Source organism: Dendrobates tinctorius, unplaced genomic scaffold (assembly GCF_039654945.1).
Source record: "Dendrobates tinctorius isolate UK_male_01 unplaced genomic scaffold, ASM3965494v1 ptg000022l, whole genome shotgun sequence".
Taxonomy (NCBI): domain Eukaryota; kingdom Metazoa; phylum Chordata; class Amphibia; order Anura; family Dendrobatidae; genus Dendrobates; species Dendrobates tinctorius.
The window spans coordinates 82,712,272-82,732,835 of NW_027361690.1; the positions used below are offsets into that span (position 1 = coordinate 82,712,272).

General features: G+C 48.5%; 1 protein-coding gene across 5 annotated transcripts in view; it reads left to right on the forward strand.

The window, feature by feature from the left end:
- The window catches only part of CERS3 (ceramide synthase 3), a 408,572-nt gene that overhangs the window by 374,350 nt on the left and 13,658 nt on the right, over window positions 1-20,564 (forward strand). For all 5 annotated transcript variants that reach the window (XM_073568813.1, XM_073568812.1, XM_073568814.1 and 2 more), the window contains one exon: window positions 799-917. In XM_073568813.1, the coding sequence (XP_073424914.1) occupies window positions 799-917 (119 nt within the window). The remainder of the gene's footprint in view (window positions 1-798; window positions 918-20,564) is intronic.

Here is a 20,564-nt window from a genome sequence, read left to right on the forward strand (position 1 = left end):
CAGTCAACCGGAATGGGCATTTTTTTCAATAAATGACTGAGACTTGGCCAGGATACCGTGCCGCCTTGATGATTCAGGCTAATACACAACAAGTTTTAATTTATAAAACCACAGAGCATATAGCGTAGCTACAAACACCATAGTAATTATCATGTGATTGCCTGCAGATGCAACAGGGTTAGGTTAATAGGAGATTTTCTGACGTCAGGTTCCCTTTAAGGCTATCTTCACATCTGCATCCAACGACAGTCTAATACAAATGAATGGTGCCTTTGATATCCCATTTAAATGTTGCAGAAAATATGTAGATCTTACCCTCAGCATTACAAAGGGTTAAATCGATTTCCACTTCCTCATCAGAACCCATAAAGATAACAGGAGCCTATTATGGTATGAGGACAGCTCTGTCTAGCCACACAAAACAATGGCCTATGGTTATAAAGTAGGTCATGCCGATAAGATATACAGAGCAGCCTCCACTTACAATATTAATCCGTTCTGGGATGACTTTAGTAACTTGGAAATATTGAAACGTGAGCCCATGACTGCATAGAAAATGGTTCTAAAGCCTGAAAAATGTCACTAACCCTTGTAGATAGAGCGACGTGGAGAACTGCTGTAGGCTAGAGGGTCACTTTGTGGAGGACAGGAGCTTCTCCATTGTCCCGTACAGGGCGCACCATGTGAGGACGCGTTCATCACCTTACCTGGAATGTGTTGACTGCATTGGTTAGTGAAATACCGTGTATAGGATTATTAGCAGCTAAAGGTAATGATTTGCAATTTTTGTTTATGCAGACGGACATCTATGGCCTGGCTAAAAAATCCAACCGTACAACAGTGCAGATCGAAAGATGGTTCAGGAAGAGAAGGAATCAGGACCGGCCTGCTGTGATGAAGAAGTTCCAGGAATCCTGGTGAGAAAAGGTTCCTGGGGTTAGGAATACTTCGCCTATCTGCTAAGTTCTTCTGGCACTTCAGAAACAGAACTTGCCATAAAGTGCCCATACACAAGAGATAACTTTCACCCATCAGCTATTTCTCCAAACTTCCCCATACACACGAATGTTCGGCTTGGCAAGAGAGAATCGGGAGGCCCCCATACACTTTAGACGGTCCGCCGATGCCACCAGTACTGTCGGGTTTAGATAAAGGTTATCCAATGTGTAGGTGGGGCCTGTAAATACGAGATTAGGAATATCATACAACTCAATGGTCATGGAAGTCAGGGTACCTTGGTTGTCACATCAGCCTGTAGGCGCCATGCTAGTCTATGTTGCTAAACCAAGGGCGTTGGTTATTGTATTTTTTTTTATTCATAGAAGTATGTTTGTGTATTATTACACAGCTGATATATAGATCTGTTCGGTAGAAAACTTGACTTATTTTCCTTTACTTCTCATGCTCTGTTCATGAGTCACAGCCAACATTAGGGCATGTGCACACAATGTCTTTTTCAGGCTGACGAAACCTACCAATTTTTCCAGAGGAAGATGTTTTAGGAGAGACTGATGTGGTGGTTTGTTTTTTTATCTTTTGTTATCTGAAGCGTGTTTTTTGGGGGTGTGGGTCGTTTCAGGAGTCCTTTTTTTACCACCTGAGATTTTTTTTAGCATCTTTCCACAATTTTTGGGGCATCTTTTGTATTGGCGCTTTAAGGATGGTTTTTTTTTTATCTTTTTAAACTCCAACATTGGAGAACCTGCTATAGAGGTTTTTGTAAAACACTTGCAAAATGCTCAAAAAGCCCCCTTGGCATCTTCCGGATGTCTATTAAGCCTTCCAATTTACCTTCTGCTCTAAAGTAAAGTGTGTCTTCAGAATGGCAAATTCCTGAACAATGGCTCACTCAGTTCTTTTAACCACTTGGCATCTTTGCTTACCTGAAGCGGTTAAAAAACATTCAAAACCCTGAACATATGAACAGCGAGTTACTACATTACTATGCATATGTTGGGCTAGTTGCAGATGTATTTTTTTTTATCCTCTGAGAAAATCTGATCGATTATGCTAATTTACACTCTGATTAGACTCTGATCAAACTGTGATCAGATTGTGATTTGATTTTCTCGGATGAGGAGAAGATATAGAGAATTTTTTTTCCCATCGTCTCCATTTTGTTAGTAGCTGGAAATCTGACTGCACTCTGATGTCATCTAAATGCAGCCCGATGGTTTCTATGGACTCATTAACATGCATGGCTGAGTGCAATCCGAGTATCTGATCAAACTCGGAAATGCAGCGTTTCGTCTTTCCCTCGGACAGACTCCGTCCGAAGAAAAAATTGGACGTGCACGGCCCCATAAAATAATATTGGTTGGAGTGTGATCCAGTAATTGTCGGATCGCCACTCTGGCCAATAATACAGTTGTCTCCTTGAGCCCTTAATGTGGACATGAAGGGACTTCTGTCACAGGGATCAGCGATCCCACCAGTGTCACACATTTCACCAGCTTTTAAGCAGTGCATAATGTCTGTGGACAGATCCAAAAATCTAATTTGTGCCAGAGAAAATTCATCTGTTTTTTATTTTGCTCATGCTTAAGCTGATTGATCTGGAAAAGATCCTGTCATTGTAAACATCAGAGCGTATATTATTTGTCTTCATGTGACGAGATGACATTGCAGTAAGCTATCCTCTCGCCTGAGCACTTCATGCCACTGACACTAAGTATGAGCGCTGCACCCTGCTGGCACTGCTGGTGCCCGGCCTCTCATTCGCCAATGCTAACCACAAGTCACAAATGTAACTGCAAAGAACTCTGCCTAGAAAGGAAACGCTTCATTGTCAGGATCTCCAAAAAGGAGGCAGAGGAATACAGTAAAGGATTAACATGGGGTGGCGCATACATCACTCGCCGGAAATAAATATGGATGCTGGCAGGGCAGCAACATTCTGGAATTAGGGACGTTGTTTCCCAGAGTTATTTATACTGACAGCAGCGAGTAAATGATGTACAATATAAGAAACACAAACTTCTCGCGCCCTTTTGGTGCAGTCAGAAGGAACCATAAGGCTTGGAGGTACACGGCAAGCTTGGCTGGGAGACAGATTGCTATATGTCGCTGCTTCATCAGAGCCCAATGCAAGTGAATGGGGTCGCACTGCCATCCCTAGAGTACCATGATGCAAAAAAAAAATCAGACCTAGGTGGACATCTTTGTGTCTTGCTTGTTTTGTACTCTAGTGGATGCAATGTGACCCCATTCATGCAGCGTGATGTAGCAGTAGCCCCGGCCTTAGACTTGCATGTGTGTATAGACTTTCTATAGGAAGGACTTTTGGTTACAGTTTTGAAGTATAAATGTTATATTGCTTCTAGTGTAAAAAATTAAAGACGTTTTCCATGTATAATAATAATTTTATGCCAATCTGCTTTCTCCAGGGGAAAACATTAAATGGGGCTATTACTCACCATTTCCTGCTCCAGTGCGCTTGACTTTTTCAGCCAATTACTGAGCTCAGCTGTGATGAGGTAGTCAGCCTGAGACCATTGATTGGCTGCAGCAGTCAAATGTGCTGTAGTCATGATGTCACGATGGCGCATGTAAACACAAATGGGGACAGCAGTGGAGAGGCGATATTTTTAGCTGTGGAATGTGAGTAACTGTTCTCTTATCTTCACCAAGAGGAAGCATATCTGGATAAATAATTACTGTATATACTCATGTATAAGCCGAGATTTTCAGCCCATTCTTTTGGGCTGAAAGTCCCCCTCTCGGCTTATACACTAGTCATATACCGGGGGGGGTTCGGTGGGGGAGGAGGATTTGGGGGGTCAGAGATCATACTCACCCCCTCCTGGCTCATCTCTGCAGCCCCCCTGCTTGCTCCATGTTCTCAGCGCCCCTGCTCTTCCTGCTTCAGTGGTCATGTGGTACCGCTCATTAAACTCATGAATATGCGCATATTTATGACTTTAATGAGCGGTACCACGTGACCGCTGAAGCAGGAAGAGCAGCAGCGCTGAGAACATGGAACAAGCAGGGACTGCGCTGCAGAGACGAGCGCCAGGAGGGGGTGAGTATGAACGGGGGGAGCCATATTCACCTGTCCGCATTCCAGAGCCGGCATCGCTGATGAGCAGCGTTCAGCAGGAGATGAGTATACAGTTGTTTTTTTTTTCGTTTTTTTTTGTAAAGGAGGCAGCAGCAGCATCATGATGGGGCCACTCACTGTCCGCATTATCTGGGGCCACACACTGTCCTCATTATCTGGGGCCACACACTGTCCTCATTATCTGGGGCCAAAACACACTGTGCAGCATTATCTGGGGCCAAAACACACTGTGCAGCATTATCTGTGGCCACAACACACTGTGCAGCATTATCTGGGGCCACAACACACTGTGCAGCATTATCTGGGGCCACAACACACTGTGCAGCATTATCTGGGGCCACAACACACTGTGCAGCATTATCTGGGGCCACAACACACTGTGCAGCATTATCTGGGGCCACAACACACTGTGCAGCATTATCTGGGGCCACAACACACTGTGCAGCATTATCTGGGGCCACAACACACTGTGCAGCATTATCTGGGGCCACAACACACTGTGCAGCATTATCTGGGGCCACAACACACTGTGCAGCATTATCTGGGGCCACAACACACTGTGCAGCATTGTCTGGGGCCACAACACACTGTGCAGCATTATCTGGGGCCACAACACACTGTGCAGCATTATCTGGGGCCACAACACACTGTGCAGCATTATCTGGGGCCACAACACACTGTGCAGCATTATCTGGGGCCACACACTGTGTAGCATTATCTGGGGCAACTCACTGCAGCATTATCTGGGGCCACAACACACTGTGCAGCATTATCTGGGGCCACAACACACTGTGCAGCATTATCTGGGGCCACAACACACTGTGCAGCATTATCTGGGGCCACAACACACTGTGCAGCATTATCTGGGGCCACAACACACTGTGCAGCATTATCTGGGGCCACTCCACACTGTGCAGCATTATCTGGGGCCACTCCACACTGTGCAGCATTATCTGGGGCCACTCCACACTGTGCAGCATTATCTGGGGCCACTCACTGTGCAGCATTATCTGGGGCCACTCACTGTGCAGCATTATCTGTGGCCACAACACACTGTGCAGCATTATCTGTGGCCACAACACACTGTGCAGCATTATCTGGGGCCACAACACACTGTGCAGCATTATCTGGGGCCACAACACACTGTGCAGCATTATCTGGGGCCACTCACTGTGCAGCATTATCTGGGGCCACTCACTGTGCAGCATTATCTGGGGCCACCCTCTGTGCACCCTAGGCTTATACGCAAGTCAATAAGTTTTCCCAGTTTTTTTGTGACAAAATTAGGGGGGTCGGCTTATACACGAGTATATACGATATGTATGAAAAACATTTTAAGGCATGGTCGTAAAGAATTCAAACCATTGCTGCATAGTTACTTTAAAGGGGTTGTCCCATAAACAGCATTTATCACCTGTAATCAGGGGTCTGGCTGCCGAGACGCTTACCGATATTGAGGATGAACAGCCCAAAGTCCCCATATGGGGAATGGAGTGATAGTGAGGCTGTGCGACTACTCCTCCTATAGACAGTGAATAAAGCAGTGATCACATATTCTCACTACCTCTCCATATTCTCTGTAGAACCTCTGATATAGTGATCAGTGGGAGTCTCCGCATTCAGATCACTAGGGATGTCACATTTATCATCTATCCACATATAGTTTATGAATCAGTCCTCTTTAAATTTAAGGTTCATTCCCATGAGAACCATATATTAAAAAATACAACCCCCTTTAAAGAGGCTGGCACTCATGAAGATGAGCCCTTAGCATATGTCCTATTAGAACGTTGGTAAGAAGTGAAACAGTAGCACATGCTCTGGTGGTCCCAGTTTGTCCATTACATGGTCCTTGGGATGTAATTTGGGACCCCCACTAATGGAGAGAGACTTTCCTGCTGGAGTCATTGGCTCGTCTGGCTAGAGTGCAATATTAGAAGTGTGCTGCTCGCTGCAGATTCTACCATTTTACAGCTATATCGGCTAGTATTTGAATTTTATAAAGAGGGTGTCCAATTGTACATTGCCCAATATCCTCAGCAGGCACACATATAGCTGTCATATTCATATATTTGACAGTTACTATAATAAAGAATACAATATTGTTCCATCCACGTTAGAAAAGTTATTCCTGCAATTTTTACATTACTCCAAGTATATTTTGTTTAAAATGCTCTGTAATCTTCATTGTTCTGGGCTGACTTCTGTGTGTGTAATTAGACTTCTTCCACTATGTATAATTAATGGGTTGGGGTCCATGTAATTACAAGCCTTCCCATGATGTGGATTGCTCCAGACTCCGTGCACACTATATATAATAAATGATGTGCTCTTGCCTGCACGAGCTCTAAGGCGAGATACCCAGTGATTCTGTGCTTTGCTGGAAAGCTTTCCATTACACCGGCCAGCATTAAGGGCCTCAGCTTTAATGTATTGTAATTAGCGGCAGCGCGCGGTCTCTGGGGGCCGTAATTACCCAGCACCAGGGGAGCAGGCTGCCTTCATTTCTCAATGGGTTGGTGCTACTGCCAAGAGCCGCTCTAATCTCATTACCAGCACAATGGTCTCACAGGGGTTAAGTTCCTGCCTGGTAACGTTCCCCTTGTGAAATATTAAATGAGGAAATTAGAATATAGAGTGACTGAGGATGGAAGTTGATGTAGGCATTATGGCACCATTGTGTGGCTGATCCTAGAGGCTACATTCGCCTTGTGTACTTTGTAATGTGTGCTGGCGCACACTCCTCTCACGTGCCCAGTATCCAGAAAATGTACTTTTTTTTTTTTTTAACCTTATATTCTGGTTTATAATGCTACTTTGTTTTTCTGTGACTTTTTTTTCTTGAGATGGGAGAGTATTTGCTCCATAAAGTCAGTATGAACACATGCTAACTTAAACTGGCTTTTTGACGCAGAAACTTGCTAAATAATACGTATAATTTCAAATCATTAAGTTTTGAGGATTATAAGTGTTACCTACCCATGAAGCACATTATGGATTACTGAAAGTGTACAAAATAAGAACCACCATCAGCGCCAGAACTACCGTTGGTAAATACAGCACCAGAAGCAACAGAATCACACTTTCCCTCCTTTACATATTGCCCCCACGATACTTTACTGTCACATTAATATCCTTTGTATACAGTAAAAGTCCCTATAAACTGCGGCTCAATAAGGTGCTTAACTTGCCCTCTTCGGCAGCTGGGTGACAGCGGCAGCAAGGTGACAGCGGCAGCAGAGTGATTGCGGCAGAAAGTGGTGGACTCAGCAGGCTGACAGCAGCAGCAAGGAGACCGCCTCAGCTGAGTGACTACCTTTGACCGATCATGGATTGATACATGTGTACATGATCAGAACCACCGTCACTACATGAATCCAACAGACAAATCACCATCTGAACATGAAAGCTGCACCAAGTTTTTTATTACAGCGATCAATGACCATATCTTCTCAGCTGCCTATACACTTATATCGCATAAATCTCCAACGCCCAGTATGTATATAAAGAAGCAATCCTAAGTTTTTTTATGAATTAAATGTGTATACAGTTAGGTCCATATATATTTGGACACAGACAACATTTTTCTAATTTTGGTTCTAGACATTACCACAATGAATTTTAAACAAAACAATTCAGATGCAGTTGAAGTTCAGACTTTCAGCTTTCATTTGAGGGTATCCACATTATAATTGGATGAAGGGTTTAGGAGTTTCAGCTCCTTAACATGTGCCACCCTGTTTTTAAAGGGACCAAAAGTAATTGGACAATTGACTCCAAGGCTATTTCATGGACAGGTGTGGGCAATCCCTTCGTTTTGTCATTCTCAATTAAGCAGATAAAAGGCCTGGAGTTGATTTGAGGTGTGGTGCTTGCATTTGGAAGGTTTTGCTGTGAAGGAAACATGAGGTCAAAGGAGCTCTCCATGCAGGTGAAACAAGCCATCCTTGTTTCATCCTTAAGTCTGAACTTCAACTGCATCTGAATTGTTTAAAATTCATTGTGGTAATGTCTAGAACCAAAACTAGAAAAATGTTGTCTCTGTCCAAATATATATGGACCTAACTGTATGTGCATGTAAAGTATTGTAGTGTATTAATATACTCGCCTACCACCACTCTCTCCAGTTTCCAGCATTGTTCTTTTCTGCTCCTCAGTGACGTCACTTGTGACTAGCCGGCTCACTTTATGACCTACGCATGAGCCGAAGGTCTCTTAGGCCGGGATCACACATGCGAGAAACTCGGACGAATCTTGCGTCTTAATACCTGGCACTGCCGCCGGCACTCGAGAGCGGGTGTGGGGCTGCATAAAAATACATGCAGCTGCACGCTCTGCTCCCGAGTGCTAGCTGCAGTTCCGGGTATTAAGATACGAGACCCGTCCGAGTTTCTCGCATGTGTGATCCCGACCTTACAATGTAAGTCTACAGAGCCTCATTCTGACACTCCATATGCTTGCATTGTAGATGCCACTACAGGTCACACAGCCACATCTATGCTAGTCCCTCTTACACTGCCCCGTAATGTACACACACAGCAACACTACATCTACCAACTTTTAACTTTTTGTCTCCATGATAGTTCCCCGCAAGATCCAGGGGTGAACTTAGCCTCTCTGCTGCCTGAGGCGAACAGAAAAATGAGCCCCCCCCCCCCCCCCGCACATAAAGTAAATTTTCATATCTATCCGGTAAAACTGAGTACAATAGTGGACATTTTGATTTAGACAAATAAAAAAGAAAGGTGTCCAAACACAAGGATGTCAGCACCATCACACGCACATACAAGAACAACACAGAAGTATTCAGAACAAGGATCATTAATGGCAATAATAGGCCTGGCACAGGTCCAGACTGCCGGACTGGGACAAAAATGCAGCCCTGATACACAAACTCCACCAGCCCACAAACTATAACACTCATCAGCCCCAATCAGTGAATTTTTGCTATACATTGTCGTCCCCTCGTCACTATCTTAAAGGAGTTATTTGAAGAGCCACATGTGAATGGCACCACAGTGCGTATGACTGACCACAGCTCCATTTACATGCTGCTCTTCAAAGCTACGTTTCCCAGGATCACGGGGGTCCCAGCGGTCAGATCCACAACAAACAGAAAGTCATCCCCTATCCCCACATAATGCTCCATACAGTATTATGGAACCCATATATTACTGCATATAGTATTATGGACCCTATATAATGCTCTATACAGTATATTGGGCCCCATATATTACTTCATACAGCATAATGGGCCCCATATGTTACTTCATACAGCATAATGGGCCCCATATAATTCTTCTCATCATACCCCGCTGCTCTGGTCTCCTCAGTGTATTCTGATCCTCCGCACTGCTTGGCACAGGGACATCATTAATTTTATGTATATAATTGTCCACTTGGACTGATAGTAATAGTGATTTGTTTGTACCCTGTTGTCAGGGCATATGATTATACACCAGTACAAGTAGGAAAGGCTCAATGTGACCAGTGCGACCTACTTTCCTACCCCTCTTATTCTACCAGTACTGTGGGCACACTGACTGGTACTGAGGAAAAGAAAGAGCGAGAAAAAAGAAAACAGAAAGAGAAAGAACAGAGAGAGAGAAAGAGGAGAAAGAAAGAACAGAGAGAGAAAGAACAGAAAGAGAAAGAAAGGGACAGAAAAAAAGAACAGGGAGAGAGAAAGAAAGAGAGGACAGAAAAAAGAACAGCGAGATAGAAAAAAGCGGGGAAGAGAGAACAGAGGGAGAGAGAAAGAGGAGAGAGAAAGAGGAGAAAGAAAGAAAGAGGGGAAAGAAAGAACAGAGAGAAAGAAAGAGGGAAAAGAAGGAAAGAAAAAACGGAGAAAAAGAGGGGAGAGAGAGAAAAAAAAGAGGGGAAAGAACAGAGGGAGAGAGAAAGAGGGGAAAGAAAGAACAGAGAGAGAAAGAAAGGGGAAATAAAGAACAATGAGAAAGAGAAATAAAGAAAAAACACAGAGAAAGAAAGGAAGAACAGAGAGAAAGAAAGAGGGGAAAGAAAGGGGAAAGAAAGAAACAACAGAGAAAAAAGAAAGAAAAAGAACAGAGAGAGAGAAAAAAAGAGGAGAAAGAAAGAACAGAGAGGGAGAGAGAGTTGAAATAAACAGAGAGAAAGATGGGAAAGAAAGAGAACAGAGAGAAAAAGAACAGAGAGAGAGAGGAAAGGAAGAGGGGAAAGAGAGAGAACAAGAGAGAAAGAAGAGAGAGAAGAAAGAACAGAGAGAGAAAGAAAAAAAAGAAAGATTAGAGAGAGAGAGAACAGAGAAAGATTCTATAAAGATACTATAGCAGCCCGGCTCCCATTGTAGTGCCCACCTGAGCCTCCCGATGCAGGACATATCCTGATCTGCTCACATGGCCGGCAATCCCGCTGTCGGAGGACACGGTGATGGATCTGAAGCATTCCCTGAAGTGCCTCCATGGTTTCGTCACAATCTCCTCCTGAAATTCCCTCATTTCCGGTCAGCTTCTAGCACGTCACTTCCGGTGGAACGTCATGTGCAAATTTTAAAGTGCTCCTCGGGGCTCCGCCGTGTACTCCTGTGTCCGCGGGAAAAGTAAGCTCCCGGCCGGGGCAGACTCTCTCTCAAAATCGGGACTGTCCTGCTGGGAGGTATGGATGCTCCCCACCATACACCTTGTAAACGTATGGCTCTGCACACCTCATACACACGCGGTTCCACTTTTTATGCCTCGCGCGCGCACACACACGGCTCCACTCAGTACACACGGCTCCACTCCGTAAACCTCGTACACATGCGGCTCTCCTCCGTACACCTTTTACACACGTGGCCACGCTCTGTACTCCTTGTACACACATGGCTCCACTCCGTAAACCTTGCACACATGCGGCTTTGCTCCATACACCTCGTACACACGCGGTTCCACTCCATACACACGTGGCTCCACTCCGTACACACATGGCTCTGCTCCGCTCCATACACACAGGGCTCCGTTTTGTATGCCCCATACACACACAGCCCCACTCCGTACAACCCTTACACAGGCTCCGTACACCCTGTACACAAGCGGCTCCGCTCCGTACACCCCGTACACAAGCGGTTCCGCTCCGTACACCCCGTATTCCGCTCCGTACACCCCGTACACACGCGGCTCCGCGACGTACACACGCGGCTCCGCGACATACACCCCGTACACACGCGGCGCCGCGACGTACACCCCGTACACACGCGGCGCCGCGACGTACACCCCGTACACACGCGGCGCCGCGACGTACACCCCGTACACACGCGGCTCCGCGACATACACACGCGGCTCCGCGACATACACCCCGTACACACGCGGCTCCGCGACGTACACACGCGGCGCCGCGACATACACCCCGTACACACGCGGCGCCGCGACATACACCCCGTACACACGCGGCGCCGCGACATACACCCCGTACACACGCGGCGCCGCGACATACACCCCGTACACACGCGGCGCCGCGACATACACCCCGTACACACGCGGCGCCGCGACATACACCCCGTACACACGCGGCGCCGCGACATACACACGCGGCTCCGCGACATACACCCCGTACACACGCGGCTCCGCTCCATACACACGCGGCTCCGCGACATACACCCCGTACACACGCGGCTTCGCGACGTACACACGCGGCTCCGCGACATACACCCCGTACACACGCGGCGCCGCGACGTACACCCCGTACACACGCGGCGCCGCGACGTACACCCCGTACACACGCGGCGCCGCGACGTACACCCCGTACACACGCGGCGCCGCGACGTACACCCCGTACACACGCGGCGCCGCGACGTACACCCCGTACACACGCGGCTCCGCGACTTACACACGCGGCTCCGCGACATACACACGCGGCTCCGCGACATACACCCCGTACACACGCGGCTCCGCGACGTACACCCCGTACACACGCGGCTCCGCGACGTACACCCCGTACACACGCGGCGCCGCGACGTACACCCCGTACACACGCGGCTCCGCGACGTACACCCCGTACACACGCGGCTCCGCCACGTACACCCCGTACACACGCGGCTCCGCGACGTACACCCCGTACACACGCGGCGCCGCGACATACACACGCGGCTCCGCGACATACACCCCGTACACACGCGGCTCCGCGACATACACACGCGGCGCCGCGACGTACACCCCGTACACACGCGGCGCCGCGACGTACACCCCGTACACACGCGGCGCCGCGACGTACACCCCGTACACACGCGGCGCCGCGACGTACACCCCGTACACACGCGGCGCCGCGACGTACACCCCGTACACACGCGGCTCCGCGACTTACACACGCGGCTCCGCGACATACACACGCGGCTCCGCGACATACACCCCGTACACACGCGGCTCCGCGACGTACACCCCGTACACACGCGGCTCCGCGACGTACACCCCGTACACACGCGGCGCCGCGACGTACACCCCGTACACACGCGGCTCCGCGACGTACACCCCGTACACACGCGGCTCCGCGACGTACACCCCGTACACACGCGGCTCCGCGACGTACACCCCGTACACACGCGGCTCCGCGACGTACACCCCGTACACACGCGGCTCCGCGACGTACACCCCGTACACACGCGGCTCCGCGACGTACACCCCGTACACACGCGGCTCCGCGACGTACACCCCGTACACACGCGGCGCCGCGACATACACACGCGGCTCCGCGACATACACCCCGTACACACGCGGCTCCGCGACATACACACGCGGCTCCGCGACATACACCCCGTACACACGCGGCTCCGCGACGTACACCCCGTACACACGCGGCGCCGCGACGTACACCCCGTACACACGCGGCTCCGCGACATACACCCCGTACACACGCGGCTCCGCGACATACACCCCGTACACACGCGGCTCCGCGACATACACACGCGGCTCCGCGACATACACCCCGTACACACGCGGCTCCGCGACATACACCCCGTACACACGCGGCACCGCGACGTACACCCCGTACACACGCGGCGCCGCGACGTACACACGCGGCTCCGCGACATACACCCCGTACACACGCGGCTCCGCGACGTACACACGCGGCTCCGCGACATACACCCCGTACACACGCGGCTCCGCGACATACACCCCGTACACACGCGGCTCCGCGACATACACCCCGTACACACGCGGCGCCGCGACGTACACCCCGTACACACGCGGCGCCGCGACGTACACACGCGGCTCTGCGACATACACCCCGTACACACGCGGCTCCGCGACGTACACACGCGGCTCCGCGACATACACCCCGTACACACGCGGCTCCGCGACATACACACGCGGCTCCGCGACATACACCCCGTACACACGCGGCGCCGCGACGTACACCCCGTACACACGCGGCGCCGCGACGTACACCCCGTACACACGCGGCTCCGCGACATACACCCCGTACACACGCGGCTCCGCGACATACACACGCGGCTCCGCGACATACACACGCGGCTCCGCGACATACACACGCGGCTCCGCGACATACACCCCGTACACACGCGGCTCCGCGACATACACACGCGGCTCCGCGACATACACCCCGTACACACGCGGCTCCGCGACGTACACCCCGTACACACGCGGCGCCGCGACGTACACCCCGTACACACGCGGCTCCGCGACATACACCCCGTACACACGCGGCTCCGCGACATACACACGCGGCTCCGCGACATACACACGCGGCTCCGCGACATACACCCCGTACACACGCGGCTCCGCGACATACACACGCGGCTCCGCGACATACACACGCGGCTCCGCGACATACACCCCGTACACACGCGGCTCCGCGACATACACCCCGTACACACGCGGCGCCGCGACGTACACCCCGTACACACGCGGCTCCGCGACATACACACGCGGCTCCGCGACGTACACCCCGTACACACGCGGCGCCGCGACGTACACCCCGTACACACGCGGCGCCGCGACGTACACCCCGTACACACGCGGCGCCGCGACGTACACCCCGTACACACGCGGCGCCGCGACGTACACCCCGTACACACGCGGCTCCGCGACGTACACACGCGGCTCCGCGACGTACACCCCGTACACACGCGGCTCCGCGACGTACACCCCGTACACACGCGGCTCCGCGACGTACACACGCGGCTCCGCGACATACACCCCGTACACACGCGGCGCCGCTCTGTACACCTTGCACACACGCGGCGCCGCTCTGTACACCTTGCACACACGCGGCTCGGCTCTGTACACCTTGCACACACGCGGCTCGGCTCTGTACACCTTGCACACACGCGGCTCGGCTCTGTACACCTTGCACACACGCGGCTCGGCTCTGTACACCTTGCACACACGCGGCTCGGCTCTGTACACCTTGCACACACGCGGCTCGGCTCTGTACACCTTGCACACACGCGGCTCGGCTCTGTACACCTTGCACACACGCGGCTCGGCTCTGTACACCTTGCACACACGCGGCTCGGCTCTGTACACCTTGCACACACGCGGCTCCGCTCTGTACACCTTGCACACACGCGGCTCCGCTCTGTACACACATGGCTCCACTCCGTAAACCTCGTACACACGTGGCCACGCTCTGTACACCTCGTACACACATGACTCCACTCTGTAAACCTTGTACACACGCGACTCCGCTCCGTACACACGCGACTCCGCTCCGTACACACGCGGCTCCGCTCCGTACACACGCGACTCCGTTTTGTACGCCCAATAGACTCCGTACAACCCGTACACGCGCGGCTCCCCTCCGTACACCTCGGACACGCGTGGCTCTGCTCCGTACACCTCGCACACGCGTGGCTCTGCTCCGAACAACTTGTACACATGGGTCTGCTCCGTACACCTCACACACACACGACTCTGCTCCGTACACCTCGCACACGTGTGGCTCTGCTCTGTGTACACCTCAAGCACACATTGCTCTGCGTACACCTCACACACACATGGCTCTGCTCCGTACACCTCGCACACACACGGCTCTGCTCCGTACACCTCGCACACACACGGCTCTGCTCCGTACACCTCGCACACACACTGCTCCGCTCCGTACACCTCGCACACACACGGCTCCGCTCCGTACACCTCGCACCCACATTGCTCTGCTCCGTATACCTCGCACACGTGCGGCTCTGCTCCGTACACCTCGCACACGTGCGGCTCTGCTACATCCACCCTGTAGTGTAAACCCCTCCTGACCCCACACAGAAACTTGCCTCATTCAACACGATGACAACGAGCACAGCAGTCTTGCACACTGAGGCCCCTGATCATGTGACCTCGACTCCTCCCTTCCTGTGACCTCATCACAGGGCCTGGCTGTGGCAGAGAATAGAACATAGCGGCAGAGGAGAGCAGGGAGGGAGATGATCGATAGACCGAGGGCTGATGCGCACAGGACCTGTGATGAGGTCAGGAGGGGAGGAGTCAGGGGTCAAATGATCAGGGGGCCCTGACTCCTTCCCTCCTGTGACCTCATAACTTACAAGCCTTTGCACGCTACCAGCAGCACCAGCGTGCAGGCTAAATTGTAGGTGCTGCTGGTAGCAGAGCGAATAATGCCGCCCCCTGTGCATAGCAGCTGTCTGCCGCCTGAGCCACAACATCAAATGGCCTCATTATAGGTGCGGCCCTGGCAGGATCAATGCCATCTCTGCAGCATGATGACAACTGTAGCGTTGTGATGAGGTCAGCAGTCTGCTGATCTCATCATGCCACTGCATGTCTGGGCAGGGGGATAATCTCAGCCTGTCTTGGTGCTGCAGTTTTGTTCAGATGTACTCGGGTCTGAGTAACGTGCATACATCTGAATGCAGAGAAAAGGTACTGGCTGCGGCCCACGGGAAATACTCTAGAAGTCGCATGTTGTGCAGGAATAAAATAACTTACAGGGGGTGAAATATGTATTGAAAACGTTACCAACTTTCTAAGTAAATGTATTTCTAAAGGTGCTATTGACATGAAATTCTCACCAGATGGTAGTAACAACCCATCCAATCTACACAAAGAAATCAAACCATAGATATCCATAAATTATGTGTAATAATGAGAAATTACACAGGGAAACCGTATTGAACACATGAAGAAAGAGGTTCAAAAAGCAATGAAGTCATGAAAGCCGCTGAAATCTATCAGCAATTAGTAAGCAAAAATGATAGCAGCTGGTGCCACACAAGAAACATCTCATGATGGGTAAAACCAATGAGCTGTCACAAGACCTTCACAACCTTATTGTAGCAAAACATACTGATGGCATAGGTTACAGAAAATTTTTTTTTAACTACTGAAGATTCCAGTAAGCACTGTTGGGTCCATAATCCGGAAGTGGTAAGAATATCATTTGACCATAAAATGGCCATGACCAGGTGCTCCATGCAAGATTTCAGACAGGAGTGAAAAGAATTATCAGAAGAATTGTCCAAGAGCCAAGAACCTCCTGTGGAGAGCTATAGAAAGACCTGGAATCGGCATGTACAATTATTTAAAAAAACAAAACAAACCTATAAGTAATTCACTCATCCATGACTCCATTACTGGAAAAAAAAGCATGTTCAAGCGCTTTTAAAGTTTAAATTCTACTCAAAAATGTGAGTAGACACAGCAGTATTCAATAAAACACATTTTTTTTAATACACAAGGATAAAACCCATATACTTGTAAGAACAGTAAAAAGACATATAAGGGGGGACAGAATCCTACACAGGTGAATCACAGGTAAATGTATAGGAAGTGGGTATAATAAACAAATGGCATTTACCCTCAATGGTGCAACAAAATGACCAATGTAAATACAATAGTAAGGTCTATATACCAATGTATATGGACCTTACTTGTTTATTATACCCACTTCCTATATGTTTCCCTATTTAGCATACCTTGTCCCCTCTTAAATATCTTTTTACTGTTCTTATGGGTTTTATCCTTATATACAAATAAAAATGTGTTTTTATTGAACACTTCTGTATCTATTCACATTTTTGAGTAGGATTTATATCTAATAGTGAATACTCACATATATAATATGTATTAATTAAATACTTTGTCTCTGGCGTTATTTATCTTTTAAAGTTTTCTCAATAACACAGACAAGTCTGTGAAATACTTGGAGAATTTAGTCTGGTCAGATGAGGCCAAAATTGATCTATTTGGAGGCCATAAGGCACTGCATAGCACCTCAAAAACACCATACCAACAGAGAAGTTTGGAGGTGGGAACTTCAGTGTGTCGCTGTTTTTCAGCATACGGCACTGGCAAACTTCATGCAATTGAACGAAGGATGAACGGACAAATGTACCGAGACATTCTTGATAAAGATCTGTTGCCATCTATCAGGCAGATAAAGATGAAAAGAGGGTGGACATTGGCAGATTCAACATTGGCGACCTGTGCTCTTCACGGGTAAGAACAGGTTCACACTGAGTACATGTGCCATATGTGACCAAGTCTGGAGACGCCGTGGAGAACATTCTTCTGCCTGCAACATCCTCCAGCATGACCGCTTTGGCAGTGGGTCAGTAATGGTGTGGGGAGACATTTCTATCCTGACTGCCACTAGGTTCCAGGATGAGATCCTCAGACCCGTTGTGAGACCATGTGCAGGTGCCCCTGGGTTCCTTCTGATGCATGACAATGCTAGGCTTCATGTGGCTGGAGAGTGTCAGCAGGTCCTGCTAGATGAAGGCATTGATGCTATGGTCTGGCCTGTCCATCATGTGTCGTTCCATCCACCAACGCCATATTGCACCACAGACTGTCCAGGAGTTGTCTGATGTTTTAATCCAGGTCTTGGAGGAGATCCCTCAGGAGAACATCCGCCACCTCATCAGGAGCATGCCCAGGCATTGTAGGGAGATCATATAGGCACGTGGAGGCCACACACTACTAAACATCATTTCCTTGTCTTGAGACATTTCCACTGACGCTGCATCAACCTGTTATTTGATTTTCCACGTTGATTTTGGGTATCATTCCAAATCCAGACCTCCATGGGATATTAATTTTGAATTACATTGATAATTTTTATGTTAAACCTTCTCAGCGCATTCGCACAGTGTATATTTTCTTACAAAATTGGTAATGTGTTGAATACTTATTTCACCCAGTTTATACCATATGTATTTGTAAAGAGGTATAAACTAGTCATGCTCTGATATAGGCAAATGTCACTGAAGAGAGGGGGAGAAAGTGAGCTGTAACATCACTTACTGTAAATGGTGGCTTCTGTGTTATCTACTATTTATAGAGGTGTTACCTGTGTCATTGTAATCCAGTCTGTGGCGATAAGGATACTGCTGAAATGTAATCTGTAAAAGTCAGGTAATATGAGTCTAGTTTAAAGGGAACCTGTCATGTAAAAAACACTGTTAACCTGCAGATATAGGATTAATCTGCAGGTTAATAATGTTCTAAAGCCATGAGACCACCTCACTGAAAGCTAGACTGCTGGCAGGAAAAGAGCTCTATACCTCCTGGCAGACTCCGGCTTTCAGTCACGGAGGCGTGTCTTCAGTCACCGCTCAGTGCATTGTGAGTAACGGCTGTAACCACGCCCTGGCACTGCAGTTCATCAGTACAGACCTGACTGTCAGCTAGTGCTGGGACGTGTACTGAGCGGTGAAAAAATGTGCTCCGGCCGCGCTTCTATGACTGAAAGCCAGAGGCTGCTGGGAGGAATAAAGTTAATTTCCTCTTGGTAGGTGGACGTTCAGTGGGACGGCAGCACGTCTTTAGAAATCTAGTAACCTGCAGATTAATCCTATATTTGTAGGTTAATAGCGTTTTAGAACATGACTGGTTCCCTATAAGGCCTTGTGGTCAGTGTAAAAGCTACAATATTTCAGTATTTTTTTTTTTTTTTTCAATTTTCCATTTTTCAAAAAGGGTACGTGTCCTTAATCAGAAAATATGCTATGTCCAAATCGCTGTGTGCAATCAAGCAGTTAAATCCACATGTGTTCACTGAACAATGCAGATTTACGGCATCCGATACATTCTATTGTGGAAATTTCTGTTCAACAGATATTGACATGCTGCGGTGGGTGACTTTATGCAGCGTCAAGTAGAAGCACAGGGGACATGAGATTTCTATAAATCCCATCCCCTGTGCTTGTATCGGAGAACGCAGCGTTTTGGACGTAACGAAAGTGAGCTGCATCCAAAACGCTGCTGTCCCGGATTGTGGGCACATACCCTTAAAAAAGAAAAATACATTTAACATAAAAATCTGATATCAACAATAGGTCATTTTCTGATGACGCATTCCATTTAACCCCTTACTGATATGCTAACTCCCTTCCCCTGATCTCGCATCTTTGCCAGCACATGATGACTGTTATTTAGCCATCATCTGCTTCTAGCATCTGCAAGTGTAGCACTGCTTGCAGCTATTAACCTGTTAAATGCTGTTGTCAATTGTGACAGCTGCATTTACAGTTCGTATCCCAGGAGTGCACTGTTATAACTGGCCATCGGCTGTATCGCCTACGATCATGGTGTTCCAATGAAGATCAGCCTGTGGCTGGCTTTCATAGAAGTAGGAAGAAATATAGGGTGCATAAGGCAATCTTAAAATGGATATTAGTGATGAGCGAGTATACTTGTTGCTCTGGTCTCCCCGAGCATGCTCGGGTGTCCTCCGAGTATTTTGGCGTGCTCGGAGATTTAGTTTTCCTCGTCTTATCTGCATGATTTGCGACTGCTAGACAGCTTGAATACATGTGTGGAATGCCTGTGTGTTAGGCTGAATACATGTGGGAATTCCCTGTCTACAAGTTGCAAATCATGCAGCTGAGACGACGAAAACTAAATCTCCGAGTATGCCAAAATACTCGGAGATCACCCGAGTAATGATGCTACTCGCCCATCACTATTTGGATATCCTATACAGACTACTCGCATCTAGTAGTCCTCACACATGAGGAAGGGGGCATGTTCTACTAAAACGTTGCGTCCTGTGAGGCTATGTAAACTCAGCATTTTGTACAGAAACAGCGGGGCATTACTCTATATAGTACAAGCGATCAGTCAATTACAGGTCCCCTAAAAAGAATACAAAATACAGTTAAAAGTTAACAAAATATTAAAAAAATAATCAACTTAAATATTAAAAAATTAATTAAAAAATAAAACTTCAAATTGCCCTCTTTTTTCATATTAGAAATAAAGAAATCAAAAATACACATGTGGTATCTCTACGTCCTGTAAAAGTCAGTCCTATCAAAATATATATAATATCAAAGCATTAACCTGATCAATAAACGTAATGAGAAAAAAAAGTCAGAATTCCACTTTTTCAGCTTCCGCAACAATGCAAACATGCAAAAAGAAGCGATCAAATATTTGTATTTTCTCCGAATTGGTCCACTCAGGATGCAAAAAACTAACAAACCCTCATACAGCTCCATCTACCAAAAATTGAAAAGGTTGCAAGTCTCAGAAAATAGCAACACAAGTTTGTTATGAACTTTCTTTTTATTTTA